This window comes from Lissotriton helveticus, chromosome 12 (assembly GCF_964261635.1).
Source record: "Lissotriton helveticus chromosome 12, aLisHel1.1, whole genome shotgun sequence".
Classification (NCBI taxonomy): Eukaryota; Metazoa; Chordata; class Amphibia; order Caudata; family Salamandridae; genus Lissotriton; species Lissotriton helveticus.
Window position 1 is genome coordinate 256,514,162 of NC_136073.1, and position 17,203 is coordinate 256,531,364.

The following is a 17,203-nucleotide window of genomic DNA, read 5'->3' on the forward strand; positions in this document are numbered from 1 at the left end:
CCCTTCATACAATTTGATCGTATCCACATATGCGGATGATACCCTTTTATATGTCAGGAAGCCAGAAACACACCTATCAACGGTTCTCCGTGAAGTGGTATTGTTTAGCTTCCTCTCGGGCATTCACGTTAACTGGAATAAATCCATTATGTTTCCGCTTACCCCTGCTACGAGGAAATTTGATCCGGAATACCCCATACAATGGACTACAGATGCGGTACGGTATCTGGGGATCCGTCTCCATACAGACTCTGAGGTTGTCCTGCGGGAGAACTACGGGGTGGCGGTCTCGAAGCTGAAGGAGAATGTCGAAAAATGGATCACCCTACCGCTGTCCTTGTTGGGGCATATTTCCCTCATGAAAATGATTGTACTGCCGCGTTTTTTGTTCTTGTTCAGTAACATCCCAATGGTCTTATCATCCCATTTCTTCCGACACTTACAAGCTTTATTGGTTCAACTTGCATGGGCCGGGAAACAACCCAGAGTGGCGTGGAATATACTTATTCGTCCGTACGCGGCGGGTGGTCTGAACGCGCCGGATTTGGAACTCTATTATTGTGCTGCACAGAGCGCGCATGCCTACCATTGGATACATGGTCCAACAGACTTCTCTCACATATGCATTGAAACGATTGTAGCAGACCCAACTCCTCTGCCCACGCTGCTGGCAAAACCGCGGGACAGACGGACAAGCTTACTTGACTCTCTGAACGCGGTCACGCATGCTTGGCACCACATGATGGATATCCAAGCAAGCAGCCTACTGTATGCTCCAAAGTCAGCTCTTGCTTGGGGCGCCTGGCTGACCCCCGTGTATGGATAAAGGAGTGCAGGCGGTACTGAGTGTGTTGCATATCCACAATATGGGGGACTTGTTTGATGTAGGCACTGCCCGAACTTGGGAAGAGATCGAAACTGAAGACATAACATACCCACAGTTAGTGCGCTTTCAGTTTCATAGGGTGAGACATGCGCTGAGGGATCACCTGGGCGACGACATGGAGGAGCCCCCAACGGTAGCAGCTTACGATTACATGGTTAAAGCCAAGTCGCTGGCTAAATTAATAACGAACCTGTACTGAATAGCTCTCTCGGAGAGAACGGCGGAATATGCAAAGCCGAAGCTAGCATGGCAGCTCGATTTACAAACGAAGCTGCAGGAGGAGTTGTGGCAGTATATCCCTAAATGGCTGTCATAGATTACTCCACCTTAAATACCTGAATAGGACCTATTATACCCCCGAAAGATTATATAGATATAAGCTGCGAGATAGTCCAAATTGCGAGAGATGTGGGGCCCAAATTGCCGATTTCTTACACGTAGCTTGGTCCTGCCCGGACGTCCTCTCTTTCTGGCACGCTGTGTACAAAGAGGTTAATAGGGTCACACAGCTTACGTTGATGCCGGACCCTCTATTGGCTATACTGGGCTACTCGAAGCCCCTACGACTGGCGCACAGGAGACTTGTAGATATGGCTTTCCTCCTTGCTGAGCAATGCGTTGCGCGCACCTGGATGAGAGGTCCTACCCCTACACTTACATTATGGTCCAGGGAGGTGACATATTGTTGCACACAATTAGAACTTTACAGCGACCTCCTTCCTCCTCACAATAGACCCAAGAATTTCTGGTCCATGTTTCTGATAGGGAGACAGACGCGGGACACAACAGACGATGAGAGCACTAACAATCGGACGGACGGGGGCGACTCGAACAGGGACACGGCGTCCCTTCACGATGCAGCCTCCACTGACGTACAGTAGGTGATCGGACGACATGCCCTGGGTGGTTGGTTTGGCCGGGGGCCCTGTGAAGGAGATTGGTTAAAAGCACACCTCCGTGTGGGGATCATTCATCACGCAGCTTTTGGGGTCTGTAGATCTTGATAACGTACAAGAGATGTTCCTCTCCCCTTGGACTCCTACCACTTTTATTTTAGAACTTTGTGTTATCTACCAATGTATCTATGAATACTGATTGTACTTCTACTGCCACTGATTACTGTCAATGATTTTGATGATTGCTTCTTTGTTTGTCACTCCTTGAAATGCTAATAAAACAAATTAATATAAAAAAATTACTGCAAAGTACATTACAAAAGGCGAGTTCCCAAATTACAAATCATTACATCCCTGAGTAGAACTTATCTTTGGAGGCATTCCGCTGGTACAGGTCAGTTCCATTATTCCCCAGTGTCAGCAGTGGCCTTGTCGTTTCACGGGGAGTTACTGTGAGGGCGCCCACAGTCTTAATGTAGTCCATAGCTACTTTGGGGGAGGGGAGTATGGTTTGGTGGCCATCGTGATCCACTTTCAGACAACCTGGGTACAGCATCGCATATTTGAAGCCCAGGGACTGAAGTTTCTTCTTCTCTGGGGTGAACTCTTGTCGCGCCGCCTGCACTGCGTATGTAAAATCGGGGCAAAAAGCTACTTTGTTTCTATCGTACTGTGTGACACCCTTTTCACATAAGAGGCGTAGCACTGTTTCCCAATCTCTATAATTCAGGAGCTTGGCGATGGTCGGCCTCTGGGGAGAGGGGAGTGGGGGGGCACGGGCCCGGGGGGCAGGCGCACCTGCAAGGAGCTGTGAGCGTGTTCAACTGTTAGCACCATCGACAGCTCTTCACTTCCGAATACACCTCTCAGCATTTCTTCCACATAGTTTTCCAGGCGGCCTGTGTTTGTGTGCTCCGGGACTCCCATTATACGCAGGTTAATGCGATGCGAGCGTGCCTCCAGGTTCTAATTTTTGGCTTGGATGACGGCCAAGATCTTGCCCGTGTTCAGTTGTGTCCGGGTGAGCTCTTGTGTATCCTCTTCAGCTCCCAAAATGCGTTGCTCTGCCGTCGTGAGGCACGCTTTGTGTTTATCTACCTTGGAGGCCATATTATCCATATGTATGTTTAAGGCGTCTATCTTGCCGTCTGTTGACTGCAGGCATTGCTGCATGGCCAGTAGGGTGGCCTCCAGGGACGCATCCACCTAGGGCGGCAGCTCTTGTTCAGAGTGAGAGTGCACATTTTGTGTTGGCCTGGGGGCCTTATTCGCCTGGAAGGTTAGGCAGGATTGCTGCCTGTCTGTTTTCCCCATTATATATTCTTGGTGGATCTTCGCCCACAACTAGTAGTTCTTCTCCTTTCCTACCCCGGGGGGGGGGGGGCAGTTCTTCAGGTCTCCCCTTCGTGACTTCCTGCCTTGTCCTGCCACGGTCCGTTCGCGCAGGGGGTAGGGGCCACTAATAGCGGTACAAAAGGGGGTGGTAATGGACGGAGCATCTGAACCAATCAAACACTCACACCCAGTCAAATGATCTGGGTTTAATCCATCACCGTTCTTTAGCCCACTCTGCCACCCCATTTCAGACGTGGCTAAATGCAAATCAGTCTGACCCTGTGCCTCATGGGAACAGTCCAGCCCGAACTGCCAAGCCATGCCTTCCCTGGACCGGAAACAAGCTTCCGGGGACCGGTTTCTGGCATTCCAGCCGTCTTCAGCCCGGCTTGCTTGAATCCAGTGGCAAAGTGAGCAAGGGACTCACGTCTGAGCATACCCTGCCACACTTATGGTGGCCAAAAGCGGTACAAAAGGGGGTGGTAATGGACAGAGCATCTGAACCAATCAAACACTCACACCCAGTCAAAAGATCTGGGTTTAATCCATCACCGTTCTTTAGCCCACTCTGCCACCCCATTTCAGACATGGCTAAATGCAAATCAGTCTGGCCCTGTGCCTCATGGGAACAGTCCAGCCCGAACTGCCAAGCCATGCCTTCCCTGGACCGGAAACAAGTAGGGGCCACCAATCCCACACCCAGCGGGGGGGGGGGGGGCACCAGTGATGGCGGTATATATAGAAGCGCCCCCGCGAGATTCGCACCTTGTAACCGGCTCGCACCAGCCTCACCTGTCCTGTCTCGCTGCAGAGGCTCGCATCTGCGGCACCTAGCGACCGTTTTGCCTGGCCCCTGTGCGCGCTCTAAACCCATCCTAAAGGAGCCTTCTTCAATGCCGCAGCAGCGTCTTCTCCACTGTGCCCAGGCAGACGTGTGTCGTCCAACCCCCCCTCTGATTCAATGTGGTGCCATCAGTTGCTCCCAGCACACACTGTCTGGGGCCCGACCAGCACTCCTAATTGACGTGGTGAGTTCCAAGGCAGCAGGCGCACCCCAGACATCGGTCAAGTCATTTCGCCTCTGGGCGCCCTATTGATGGTAATGCCTGTACCGCTGGTCTTCAGACCGATAAGAGCCACCGTATTGGCTTTGTTACACTGTTTCTGCCTCGGGCCTGCAGTCACCCTCCCTCTCCGCTACTAGCTTTGGCCGGCCGCTGCCATGTTGGTTGAAGGGGTTGGACCCTCGCCACATCGCTGTCTGTTGCTTGCTCGGGCGCTCCGCACCCCGATTTCACACACAGTCTCAGGAGCGGGTTAGTGGCGTGTGTACCCCTCGCTTGGTATCTTGGATGGCTCATGTTTGGCCCGGATTCAAGACCTGGCCAGCAGAGCTGCACTAATGTGCGGCCATCTTGCAGATTGAAAAGTCTTTGACTTAAGTAATGTTGGCCAGTTTGGATACAATATGTAGAATATAAAATTAATATCTTTCTAGTTTGTTCAATATGAAGTGAGCCTACAAGAAGGGATAGCGAGCAAGACTGCTCAACTTTGTGTGTGTGTGTATATGTTTATATGTATATATATATATATATATATATATATCTGTATAATATATATACACTGCCTGCCAATAAATCAAGTACAACGTTGTGTGAGGTGTTTTCATTAAGCGAGCAGCTTCATATGGAATATTTGGTGGCCTGCTCTGGTCACGAAAACAACCCACTGCAAGAATTGCAGGTCCGTGTGCTCTGACCCCGGGGCTCGGAACGGAACAACGTACCTGTTGGTGAGGCACAAGTCAAGCAGCAAGCTGGCTTTCCTTGCATCTTTCGGAAGTGAAGACATAGCTGTATCCACGAAGGATTCAAAACTATTTGGACTTCAATAACCAGAATGCACAGTGAACTCACCCCCAGTGGGACGGGATTAACTATTGAAAAACACCTGAGAAACAATGCACGCTGTTGCCTTCCCCCAAATGCCAAGCCGATGATTAAGGAAAGCTGTTTCCGAAACCCGTATGGCGAGAAAGGCGCAAAACTTCGTTGTGAGGGCTCGTTCACGTTTGCTGCTGCTGCCTGCCAATAAATCAATGTGAAGTACAACGTTGTGTGAGGTGTTTTCATTAAGTGAACAGCTCCAATGGAATATTTGGTGGCCTGCTCTTGCCACGAAAACAACCCACCGTAAGAATCGCAGGTCCGTGCATAAAAATAATAATAAAGATAAGGGTCAATTTCATATTCTATATTGTGTGTCTTTTTTAGACTTTGGACATTGATATGTGGCTATCGATTGATCCCAAATAATGTGTACCCCATTGAATGTAAATAGAGCGGGGTAGTTTTCAAGGACCCTCAATACGAATTCTCCAGAGTTGTAGGATGCATGTTATATTAATGCTGGTCGAGACGGGACTTTACTTGAGATGAGATGAGCGCCCCCCACCATAGCCACAGGGGTCGCATTTCTAACCCCCTGGAGCCAAGACTCAGTTCAGTGCGCTAACAAGAGTGAGAAATCCAGTTGGACTGCAACCTTCCACAGTCCTGCTCAGTGGGATGTGTAAAGAAGTGTTTTTTGGGTTCAAACAGTCTCAATAGATGAGTTAAGGGACACAGTGGAATGTCGGACCCTCTTTCGTCCATGAATGACACACTCAAATAGCTCTAAGAAACAGGGGATGCATTTTAAAATCTTTATTAATAAAACCAAAGTTTAGTGCATAAAATATGAACGGTTACCACGCAGAAAAAGAAAATAAACGCAGCACTGCGTGACATGGCCAGCGAAAATAATAAGAGCATTCCTAACATATTTAACAAGTTCCTAGCATCCTAATCGCTATTTCTAAATGCTGTGCTAAATTTGAGCAGAAGCAGAAAATAGCACGCCTGTAAAACGAGTGTCTTAGGAAGGATCGCACAGCATACCTTCTCTCGTTAATAAAATAAATAGCTGTTTAGCTAATCTCTGTCCCAGCGCAGGCCTGGAAATGATAAGCAATGCCAGCTCTCTGCACCACTTTCTGAAGGGGGCCCGACCGAGGTTGGCTATCTCTGCAAACTGGCATGATCCCAGGCTTGAAAGTCCTAGCAAAAAAGCCACACCAAATTATGGTCATATACCTGGGTTTTTATATTATCTGATCACTGATTTTTATTTCTATAAAATAAACTGTACTTGGAGACACTAAAGTCTCAACCAGGTAAATCAAATAAAGCAATAAATGTGCCATCTCGAATTACATACAGATAATTAGTCCCTATAATAAAACAATAAAAGCCTGTCGGCTTTCACTCTAAGCATCCATAATGGTATGGCAGCGACCATAATAACAAAAATATGTTCACTTCGAATAGACCGAAAGCAAACATGTTTCCAAAACACACTTATTTGCTGAAAGCATTGATTAAGTATTTTGATCATGAATTCAAGGACCTTGCAACTGAATTAGTAGTTACAAGAGTTTGTGGCTGCGATAAAAAGTGTAATTGTGCAAAAAACATACACATAGTTGGTGTTTTGTGTGTAAATGTCGAACTCCTTATTTGATGTAGGGGTCTCTAACTACTTGTCCTCTTTTTCTTCTCTAGCTATTGGTCCAACTGGTTCATCCCTGCCATCGCAGTGCTGCTCTTAGGATTCATGTACCGCTATTATACTCTGGAAAGCAAATCGTCCTGAACCTGCCTTTCACACCCTCTCTCTCTGGAGCTGCAATTTGGCCAACAATTCAAAGTCTGCAAAAGAGGATGGGAATCAGCTGGTTACTGTTTATTCACTGTGTCCAACACAACACACGTGCTCATTCTGTGCCTGCCACTTGATAGATGGCACCAGTAGTTGGCCAATGAGCAGATTGTGGTCAGTGAATCTACTTCCCTTCAGTGGACACCTACCCCTTTTTAATCTGTTCAACTGGACACTTTTCTTGCTACACATTCCTCAAGCTGTCATCCGTTATGTGTAGAACTTTCTAGCCACTTCCCCCATGAATACTGTATCATGCTATTGTTCTTATAAATGTCGATCTCCAATATGCTGCTTATTCTGTACGCTCACCGAGGAGTATCCAGATGCTTGCCACATACTTTTTGAGCTTCAAAATATTTGGAAAGTGGCTGAAATTATCATTGATTATCCCCCTTCCCTTTGACCTCCTTCCTGTGTATCAAGCAAAGGAAATGTACTTTCAGCCTCTGTTAACAATGCCTTTTATTTTATGGAAGTAATCAGTGAAAGCTGTCAAATATTAAACAAATGTTTGGATTATTGGAATTTTCTTGCGGCTGTCTGTGTTCTGTGATTCTGTAAACCAGCCTTTTGCAGTTTTCCCATTCCCAAACCAATGCTTCAGTTAAGCCCTTTTGGGTGTTAACCAGTAAACCATCAAAAGTCAGATTTCCAAAGACTATTGTGCATTTACTTGTGCAGACTGGTTTTCCTGCCATATCTGACAGGCACTTTCTGCCACCGAATCCGCAACTCCATTTCCTATGTCCAAATTAGAACTAGATTCTGCCTGGCATCTATCCTATTGACATCCTTTTTCCTTGTCATGCAAGTAACTTATTTTCAACATTTTAAATTCGGAAGTATTTAGACTTGAAATTGATTGGCTTTCAAATATCTGAGCATTGTTGATCGTTCTAAATTACTCCTTCAAAAAGTTAACGGAAGTATTGGCTGCAGGTGTCCTGTCATGTTATCAGCTCACCCGTTTAACATTAAAATATTGCTTTTTGGTTATTTTTATCCCTCCCACAATTATCTGTTTCAGTTGTTTCTGAAGGATTAAATAATGCAAGTGCAGTGTCTGTGAGAAGAGTTTGAAATGAGCGCAATTGTGTATCTGGAGCCAATAGAGCTTCCTGAGGAGTGGTGTGATGTGAGTTCAGTATAGAAGTTTGAGAATGTCTGACTGCCGAGTTCTGGATAGTTTGTAGTCTTCTGATGGATTGCTAGTTAATTCCGGCATGGAGGGCATTCTCGTAGTCCAACTTGCTGGTGACTAGGACGTGACAGTTTTCCTAGTGTTACTTGGGAGCCATTTGAAGATCTTCCTCCGCATCTTCAGGGTATGGAAGCAGAATGCAATGACTGCATTGACTTGTCCATGCATGTCCAGTTTGCGGTCTGATTCTGAGTTTCCAGGCATGGGTTCTGGGTGTGGATCAGAGTTTGGCCGGCCACTAGTTGGAGTCCAGTAGTGAGGTATTCTTGCCAAATATCAACACTTCTGTCTTGTCTGTATTAAGCTTGAGACAGTTGGCTTTCATCCAGTTAGTGACTTTGGTCATGCAGGCAGTGAACTTGTTTCTTGTATTGAGGGTTTTGTCCGAGAGGGAGAGTTTGAGTTGTTTCATCGGTGTAGGAGAGGATTTTAATTTCATATGCACTGATTTTGGCCAGGGGAATCAAGTATGCATTGAAGAGGGTGGCGCTGGGTGATGAACCTTGTGGCACTTCACAAATGAGATGGTTGGTGAGGCGTCAGTTGATTAGTTTCTCTAAGATCTTGGCCAGGTATGGTAGGAGGTAGAAGGGGCTGTAGTTGGAAAGCGTGGGTCCACAATAGTTTCTTGAGCAGCGGTGTGACAAAGGCATGTTTCTAAGTGTCCAGTAATGTAGCTAAGTCAATTGAGGCGCTGAGGATGGGTGTTAGTCAGTGTTGGCTTCTCTGCTGAGTTGGAGTGTCGCCCCACAGCATTCAGCAGTGCAAAAAAGGAAAAATAAAATCATGATCACCCGATGTTATAACTTTATTTTTCCCGACTGAGGCAGTTTTGTGGGCAGGGATATGCTGCTTCTAGATCGGGGGTGGGGGAGTGGTTGGGGGCACTTTTTAAGTGCGCATACGGTTTGGACAGCTGTCTTGGGCCAGCCAAACAGTCATGCGCACTTTGCATGTTCTTCGCCGGCTGTATTGTACAGCCTGGGTGGAGAATATGCACTGGCTCATAGTCCCTGTCTGAGCTCCAAACCACAGTGATCAGACCAAGCACGACGCTGCTGTCATATGCTGGTGACAGAAGTGTTGTGATTGGCTTAGGGGAGCCTGTGTGTTTCCTGCTCCATTCCGGGACTTGTCAGAAGAGAAGCAGAGGAGAGACGCAGCCGGCCGAAGAGGTATGTGAAATCGTTTTCCCTACGCCACCACACCTCCTCCGGAACGCCCAATCCGTGCCAGCCACCACTGGTGTTAGTGCTTTACTGATTGGTAGGAGTGCTTTGGTGAAGGCGTGGTTTGGCAAGGATGGATAAGTAACTTACCTGTAATCCTAGTTATCTTCCAGGGGTATCCTCATCAAAGTCATAAGCACTGAATATTCCCGCCCATGTGCGGGGGCCCCGGAAATAATATAAAAATTATATATGGAAATCACATATATACAGCTCTACATATATGTATGTACATATATAATTTTTTCTCATAACAATGCAGCTCCCCATAGAAAGCTAAACAATGGAATTACCCATATAAAGATTATTTGCAAACATAGTAATTTATCCTCCTCTTCCAGGGGATCCTCATCAATAGTCATAAGCACTGAATAGAATAGCAGGCCCATCAACCACCTGTAGGTAAATGAGAAAAACATGACCCAACCAAAAAACTAACAGCCGAAATCAGCCGTTAATCAGATTCCGCAAGGAGGCCTGGCTTACTTGGGTATCTGCTCTAGTGTCTGAATCTAGACAGTAGTGTCTGGTAAATGTATGGACAGACCTCTAGGTCGCCGCCTTACAAATCTCAGACATGGGCACATTATGAAGAAAAGCTGTAGTAGCCGCTTTTCCTCTGGTGGAATGTGCTTTGGGAGAAAAGCCCAGGGTCTTCTGCGCCAGTTGGTAATCAAGTTTGATACATGAAACTAGCCACCTGGAGATGGAACGTTTCGAAGCTGCATAACCAGATCTGATCAACCCATAGTTGACAAGCAGTTGATCAGATTTTCTTATAGATTTTGACCGATCTAGATAGAATTTTAAAACCCTTTTCAGGTCCAAAGAATGCAAGGCCCTCTCAGCTGGAGTGGAGGGATTGGGATAAAAGGTGGGTAGAGCGATGGTCTGGTTCACATGAAAATCTGACACCACCTTAGGAAGAAAAGAGGGATGTGTCCTCAACACCACCCTATTTAAATGGAAAACTGTATATGGCTCTTTGGAACAGAGAGCTTGAATCTCGCTCACCCTGCGAGCTGACGTGATCGCTACCAAAAAAGCAGCCTTCCAAGAAACCTGCTGCAAGGTTGCTTTGTGAATGGGTTCGAAAGGAGGACCCATCAATTTCGATAGCACCAGGTTCAGCTCCGAGGGAGGTGACGGAGGTCGTACCGGAGGGTAGAACTTCTTCAAGCACTGCAGAAAATCTTTCACAGCTTGTAATTGGAAAAAAGAAGGTTGAGAAGGTGAGCGTCTATAAGCTGTTTTAACTGCTAAATGCACCTTAATGGAATTAAATTTCAACCCTGCTTTAGCCGAATACAATAGGTAAGGGAGAATTACCTCTTCCTGACCCTTGATAGGATGACAATTGTTCTGCATACACCACATGTAGAAACGCTTCCACTTGCATGCATAGGAATGCCTTGTGGAAGGATGTCTCGCTTCTTTCAAAATGGACATGCAGTCCTGCGGCAGACCTAGATGGCTGTATTGTATGACCTCAGGAGCCATGCTGCCAAGTTCAGTGACGGAAGGTTGGGATGATGAATCCTCCCGTTCATCTGGGATAGCAGGAACGGCCTGCACGGCAGCTTCCTGTGAGGACATTCTGACAGATGTAGAAGGTCCGTGTACCACCACTGTCTCGGCCAGTCTGGGGCAATGAGAATCATCTTTGTGTACGAGTGAGCTAGCTTGTTCACCACCTTCGGGATCAGCGGAAGGGGTGGAAAGGCGTTCACAAATCCCCCTGACCAGTCTATCAAAAGGGCATTCCCTTTCGATCCTGGTCGGTAGAACCTTGAGGCGAAGTCTCAGCATTTGGTGTTTTCGTCGTCCGCGAAGAGATCTATGGTGGGACGACCCCATGACTGGAAGATGTTTTCGACTACCTCGTCATTGAGAACCCAGTCCTCTCTGTCTTCGAAATGCTGGCTTAGAGCGTCCGTGCTCACGTTCTGTTCTCCTGGTAGATGGACTGCTGTGACTGACAGATTCCGAGCCAGGAGCCAATACCACAGATTTTGTGCCTCCAGGGAAAGGGTACGTGAGCGTGTTCCTCCCTGTTTGTTCAAGTAGTACATTGTGGTGGTGTTTTCCGTTTGTACTAACACTGATGTTGCCTGAATCAAGGGTAGGAAAGCTTTGAGGGCTAGATGGACTGCCCTCAGCCCCAACATGTTGATGTGGTAGGATCGCTCTGTGGGAGACCACAGCCCTTGCATCTGGAGATGGCCCATGTGTGCCCCCCAGCCTTGTAGAGAGGCATCTGTGATCCGTGTCTGGGCAGGTGGAGGTTTATGGAACAGAATTCCGATTGGCATATTTTGTCTTTTCATCCACCAAGGTATGGACTCTCGAGCTGCGTTTGACAACGTTATCTTGTCGTCCCAGCGAGCTGACTGCTGGTCCCACTTGTCCTCCAGATCCTGCTGGAGAGGACGCATCCGTAGTCTGGCATTGGGGACCAGAGAGATGCAGGTTGCCATCGACCATAGCAGGGAGGCAATCCTTCGCACCGTCAGATCCTTGTTGCGCAGTACCAGTTGGTATTTCTGAATGATGGAACACTGTCTCTCCTCCGAAGGAAACACTTTTCCTGCCTCGGAGTCTAGCAGAGCTCCTAGGAAATGTATTTTCTGGGTCGGCTGTGGGGTTGACTTGTTGAAATTCACATGTAGACCCAACCGGTAACATAGGGCGATGCAGCTCATAAAGTGGTTCCTTACACTGTCTGGGGAAGGACCCTTCAACAGCAAGTCGTCCAAATATGGGTACACGAAGACACCCCTGCGGCGCAGACCGGCTGCCACCACCGCAATGCACTTCGTGAACACTCGGGGGGCTGACTTCAACCCGAATATGAGGACTTTGAACTGGTAATGAGAGGTCCCCACCCAGGACCGCAGGAATTGCCTGTGACTGTGAGTTATCAGGACATGGAAGTATGCATCTTGTAGGTCCAGCGAGCACATCCAATCCCCTGCCTGAGATGTGGATATATTTGATGACGCGCCAACATGCAAAACTTTTCTTTTTTTGACATAAAGATTGAGTGTCCGCAAGTCCAGAATGGGTCTTATGACAAGGGGGACCCGGACTCGGGCCCTCTAGGCTTACCTGTTACTATGTCCCCTCTTTCCGAACAGCACACTGACTCCTGGAAAACAACGGACAGCGTGTACAACCCCTTGCAGATTACCGAGGACCCGTGTTTCTTTAATTGGGCGGAGCCGGACCCTGAACCCGCCCACCTATCGCAGGTAAAACCCAGCCCAGATATCCCACAGGTGTGTGTTACACCCGGAGGCGGAGAAGGAGAGTGGCGACAGGAGGACAGAGCGGAGTGGAGATCGAGAGAAGAAGAGCGGAGGACGGACGAGGTGAGAGAGGACGAGCGGAGGACGGAGGAGGCGAGAGAGGAGGATCGAGAGTTGAAGGAGGCGGAAGGTGACGACCGAGGAGTCCAGAACAGCGGAGGAGAACAGAGAAGGGACCGAGACTGCAGCGACAAGCCAGGAGGCCAACGGGAAGGAGCATCGCCCAGCCACACTTCCCGGGAAGTGTGGCTAGAGCAGGTACGGTCACGGTTCACGGGTTGGGCGGGACGTAAGGGGGTCAAACCATCCTAACGAAGCTCTCGACATCCCGTGCACAAACCCCCCCCCCCCCTCACCACCTGTACCGGGGTAGTTAGTCGGAACGTGTGAATCCTCACTCCCTTCCCCCACTCCCTTCCCCAATCAAACGCCTACAGTTCACCAGGCTAACACTGGTTTCTTTCTTTTCTGCTGCTGTACGCCGGCCCTCATTTGAAAACGGCGGAAGACCGGACTACACCTCCCAGACGACATCGGGAGCATCGGCGGCTCGGCGTGGCAAAAGACTTAACGGAGGACGCTGTAAACCCCCTCCCTTATTATCGAGTGCCGGTCCAGAAGAGGCGGCTGTATAAAATAATAAAACCGGCTTTACCCAAGACCCCGTTGTCAGTGAATCTGTTCGATTCCCCACACGAAATCCCACAGGTCTGTACTCTTTCTGGCCCTTTTTCTTGATCAGGAAGTATCTTGAATAAACTCCTTTCCCTCTTTGAGATATTGGTACCCTCTCGATGGCTGATTTTTTTAGAAGGGTGGCCACCGCTTTTTGTAGGAGTTTTAATTGATGACCCAATGTTGGCATTGGAGGGATAGAGGGGGGGTCGATGTTGAAAATGAAGAGAGTAACCATTCTGAAGCGTAGCTAACACCCAGTGATCTTTTGTAATGGTACGCCACTCTTCTATATGATTTGCGATGCTTCCCCCCACTGGAGTGGTCAACGGTGCTGGGGGAAGGAAGAACTCATGGTTTGAATTGCATCTTGTTGGAGTTGTTGCCTTGACGCTGATTTCCTCCACCTCTTGAGGAGTGCCTGCCTCTATATTGTGATTTTTGTTGCCCCTGTTGGTTTTGATTCTTCTGCCTCTGAGGGGTTTGAACCCTCTGTTGGGAAGATCGCCTATTGTAGGGGCAGAATCTTTTACGGAACTCTTTTTTCTTTTCAAGTCCAACGGCTTTTAGTGTGTCCAATTCCGTTTTTATTTGCTGCATTTCTTAGTCAGTGTGTGAACCGAATAAAGATGACCCAGAGAAAGGCAGGTTCATGATAAGAGACTTTAGCACGGTAAGACTCATCCAAGATGACCTCCTTGCGCATACCCCATGAGAATATCCATGCGCCGAAATCGTAGCTCCACCAGCAGCAGCACTAATGATCTGATTGGAAACCTGGCTGCCCTCCGTAAGGATTTCCTCAAAATCCCTGCGATCCTCTTGAGGAAGTTTCTCAATAAAGCGTTGTAGAGAATCCCACAGGGATCTATTGTAGCGACCCAGGAGCACTTCCGCATTGGATATCTTCAGCAAGGAGGCAGAGGTGCCACATACCCTCCGTCCCCAGGAGACTTGCGTCTTGTTCTCCTTGTCTGGTGGTACAGTGGAGGAAGATGCCACAGCATGGGTCTTTTTCGCTGCCATGATTATTACTGAATCTGGGGGAGGGTCAGCTCTGAGGAAGAGTGGATCCTCCTCTAGCGAACAATATTTTTTGAGAATCCTCGCTGGAATGGATTTGATTGTCGCTGGTGTGAGGAATACGCCCATTACTGGTTCTATGATACCCGGAACCAAGGGAAGCAGAGGTTTGGCCGCTGCCTTGTGATGCAGTGTTTCAAAAATCACTGAAGACTTGCTCTGGCGAGCTGTCATGGGAATCCCCAGCTTAAGTGCCCCTCTGCCTAAAATGTCTTGAAAAGTGAAGATGTCGTCCACTGGAGAGATTCTCGACGGTGGACTGACGGTCAGTGTTGGAGAATAGTCTCTATGTGAGTGGGCCTGGAAGGGGGTCAATCCTGATCCGCTTGCTGGGTTTACCGAGCTGCTGTATCTTTGTCGGGAGCCCAGTGATGTAAAGGCCTGTACCATATAGGTGACAACCTGATGGAAGGTGACTTCTGTCTTTCTCTCCTCTCAGGGGAACGTGCTAGAGGAAATGGGTTCACCTCTTTATGCAGTGACCTTGCTGGTGAATGTCCTGACACTGCACTGTCAGAAGACGAGAGTACAACCTCCGGGGACCTAGATGTTGATCCACGGTGAGAGTTATGAGGGCGGGCACTTAGAGTGAGATCTGGAGCGACTCTGTGGTGCCTGTTGTCTTGACGGAGACACCTGCCTTGAAGAAGACCTCCTCTTCATAGAAGGTGGGCTCGAACGTATGGGAGAACGTCCCTTTGACTTCGAACGCCTCTCTGACACCAATGGCACTTCTTTTCTCTATGTCTGCTTTGGAGATCTCTGCTTCGACGTCGGCCTGTGATGGTCCGGTGACTGAGTTGTCAATCTCGACGTCGTTCTCATAGGCGTCTTCTGCCTCGACGTTGAGGTAGGCTGGGTCAACGTCTGCCTTGATGCTGAAGGTGGTGCGATGCTGAAGACTGGTGAACCATCCTTGGCGGAGATATGTGACTCGACGTCGAACGGCGACGGAGCAACCTGCTTCGACGTGGCGTCAACGGAGCTCTGTGTTTCGACGTAAATCGCCGTTGCGACGACGTAGCCCTGTGCCTCGACGTTGAACGCCGGTGCGTGGACGGAGCGCTGTGCCTCGACGTCGATCGCCGGATCGACGACAGAGCGCTGTGCCTCGATGTCGATCGCTGTGGCGACGACTGAGTTATCTGCCTCGACGTTGTATGCCCACCTAGCGACGACGGAGACCTGCCTCTCGATGTTGAACACTGCCTGGTTGACGTCAACGGAGAGACCTGAATTCTCAACGTCTAAGTCTTCGCCGTCGAAGGATGAAGCGCCGTCTTCGATGCTGTTTCCGTCGTCTCAGGCAGCCTGACGCCGATACTGATGCCGACGGAGAACAGGTCGAGACTTCTCTCGACGTTGACCGGGTTCTCCTCTTCTGCTGCCTTTTAGGAGACCTACCTCTTTCAGAGAGGCCATAAATACGAATTCTCGGTCTTTGAGGGTTCTCCTCGACAAGTTCTTGCAGTGATGACAGCTGTCTGAAGAATCTGTCTCAGGGATACAGAGGATACACACAGGGTGTCTATCAGTCCTAGCCTCCTTCTTGCCACAGGAAGGGCAAGGATCGAAAAGGGAAGGCATTTTGACAAAAATAAACCTTTTTTGAAAAACAAAAAAGGCAGCACCAGCACTCCAAAGTCCAAAGACGTCGAGTGAAAGTGAAAAACCTGAAGAATATCAAGATATTTTTGACAGAAAGCAAAAAAGGTAAGAGCTGAAAAACCAGGGTCCTGACTGAAGGAGCCGGAAAGAACAACTGACCTAACTGTCACCCCTGAGGCATGATGGGAAGCCCAGGGTCATGGCTGCCTTAAAGGCACGGTGCCAGTTTTGTTGAAAATGCTTTCATTTTCTATGCATCTGGTTTGCAATGCAGCCTATAGGCTAACAATGTCTACTTTTATATGCAGTTTTCATGATATACAAGTGTTTGACTCATTAAAAAAACAGAGTTCTAGTGTTACTTGCCCTCTTGTGTTTTTTATGTTTGCAAATAATCTTCACATGGGTAATTCCATTGTTTAGCCTCCTTTGGGGAGCTGCATTGTTATGAGAAAAAATGATATATGTCATACATATATGTAGAGCTGTATATATATATATATATATATATATATATATATATATATGATTTCCATGTATAATTTTTATATTATTTCCGGGGTCCCCGCACATGGGCGGGTATATTCAGTGCTTATGACTATTGATGAGGATCCCCTGGAAGAGAACAGATCAGGAGGTCTAGACAGTGGTGACGGCGGGTCATACGGTCAAGTCTAATTCTTCGGACGTGAAGGGAAGTTAAGTTGCAATGGTAACTGGGTCCGGTCGATTTGAATTTGTTACAGAAGAATTTGAAGAGGTTGTTGCAAAGGTCTTGCGGGAGGTGAGGAGGAGGTGTTGCTGGAAGCAGCAGGCGGCGCAGTGAAATCTAGAACTAAGGTGAAGATTTTCTTGCTACAGTTTGTACTGGCATCAATGCGGTCTGCAAGTGATTCACTTTTGGTATTTCAAATTTATTAGTGGTAGCATCTTAGGGCTGATTTGAAGATTTCTTTTTCTGTGGTTGTCTTGACTTGTTCTTTATTTGTGCTCCTGGCCTTTCATCGGCCTGAGTTCCACTGTGTTACAGCTTGCCTTTGGTTGGGCTCCTGCCATTGAGTTGCACTTGAAGGTAGCCGTACAGTGATCCTGCTGTTGAGGTTCTTGATGACTTTCGGGAAGTTGCTGGTGGGCTCAGGTTGGTGCTTGAAGAGGGCAGAAACCCACTTGTCTTCTGTGATGCTGTTCTAACAGGTGCTAGTGGATCCAGTGGTGGT

General features: G+C 48.1%; 1 protein-coding gene across 1 annotated transcript in view; it reads left to right on the forward strand.

Moving 5' to 3' along the window:
* CYB5B (cytochrome b5 type B) overlaps positions 1–7,407 on the forward strand; it is a 272,462-nt gene extending 265,055 nt beyond the window's left edge. The window contains exon 5 of the mRNA XM_078671267.1: positions 6,723–7,407. Within this exon, the coding sequence (XP_078527393.1) occupies positions 6,723–6,813 (91 nt within the window). The 3' untranslated portion in view covers positions 6,814–7,407. The remainder of the gene's footprint in view (positions 1–6,722) is intronic.
* Positions 7,408–17,203: the final 9,796 nt, after the last annotated feature.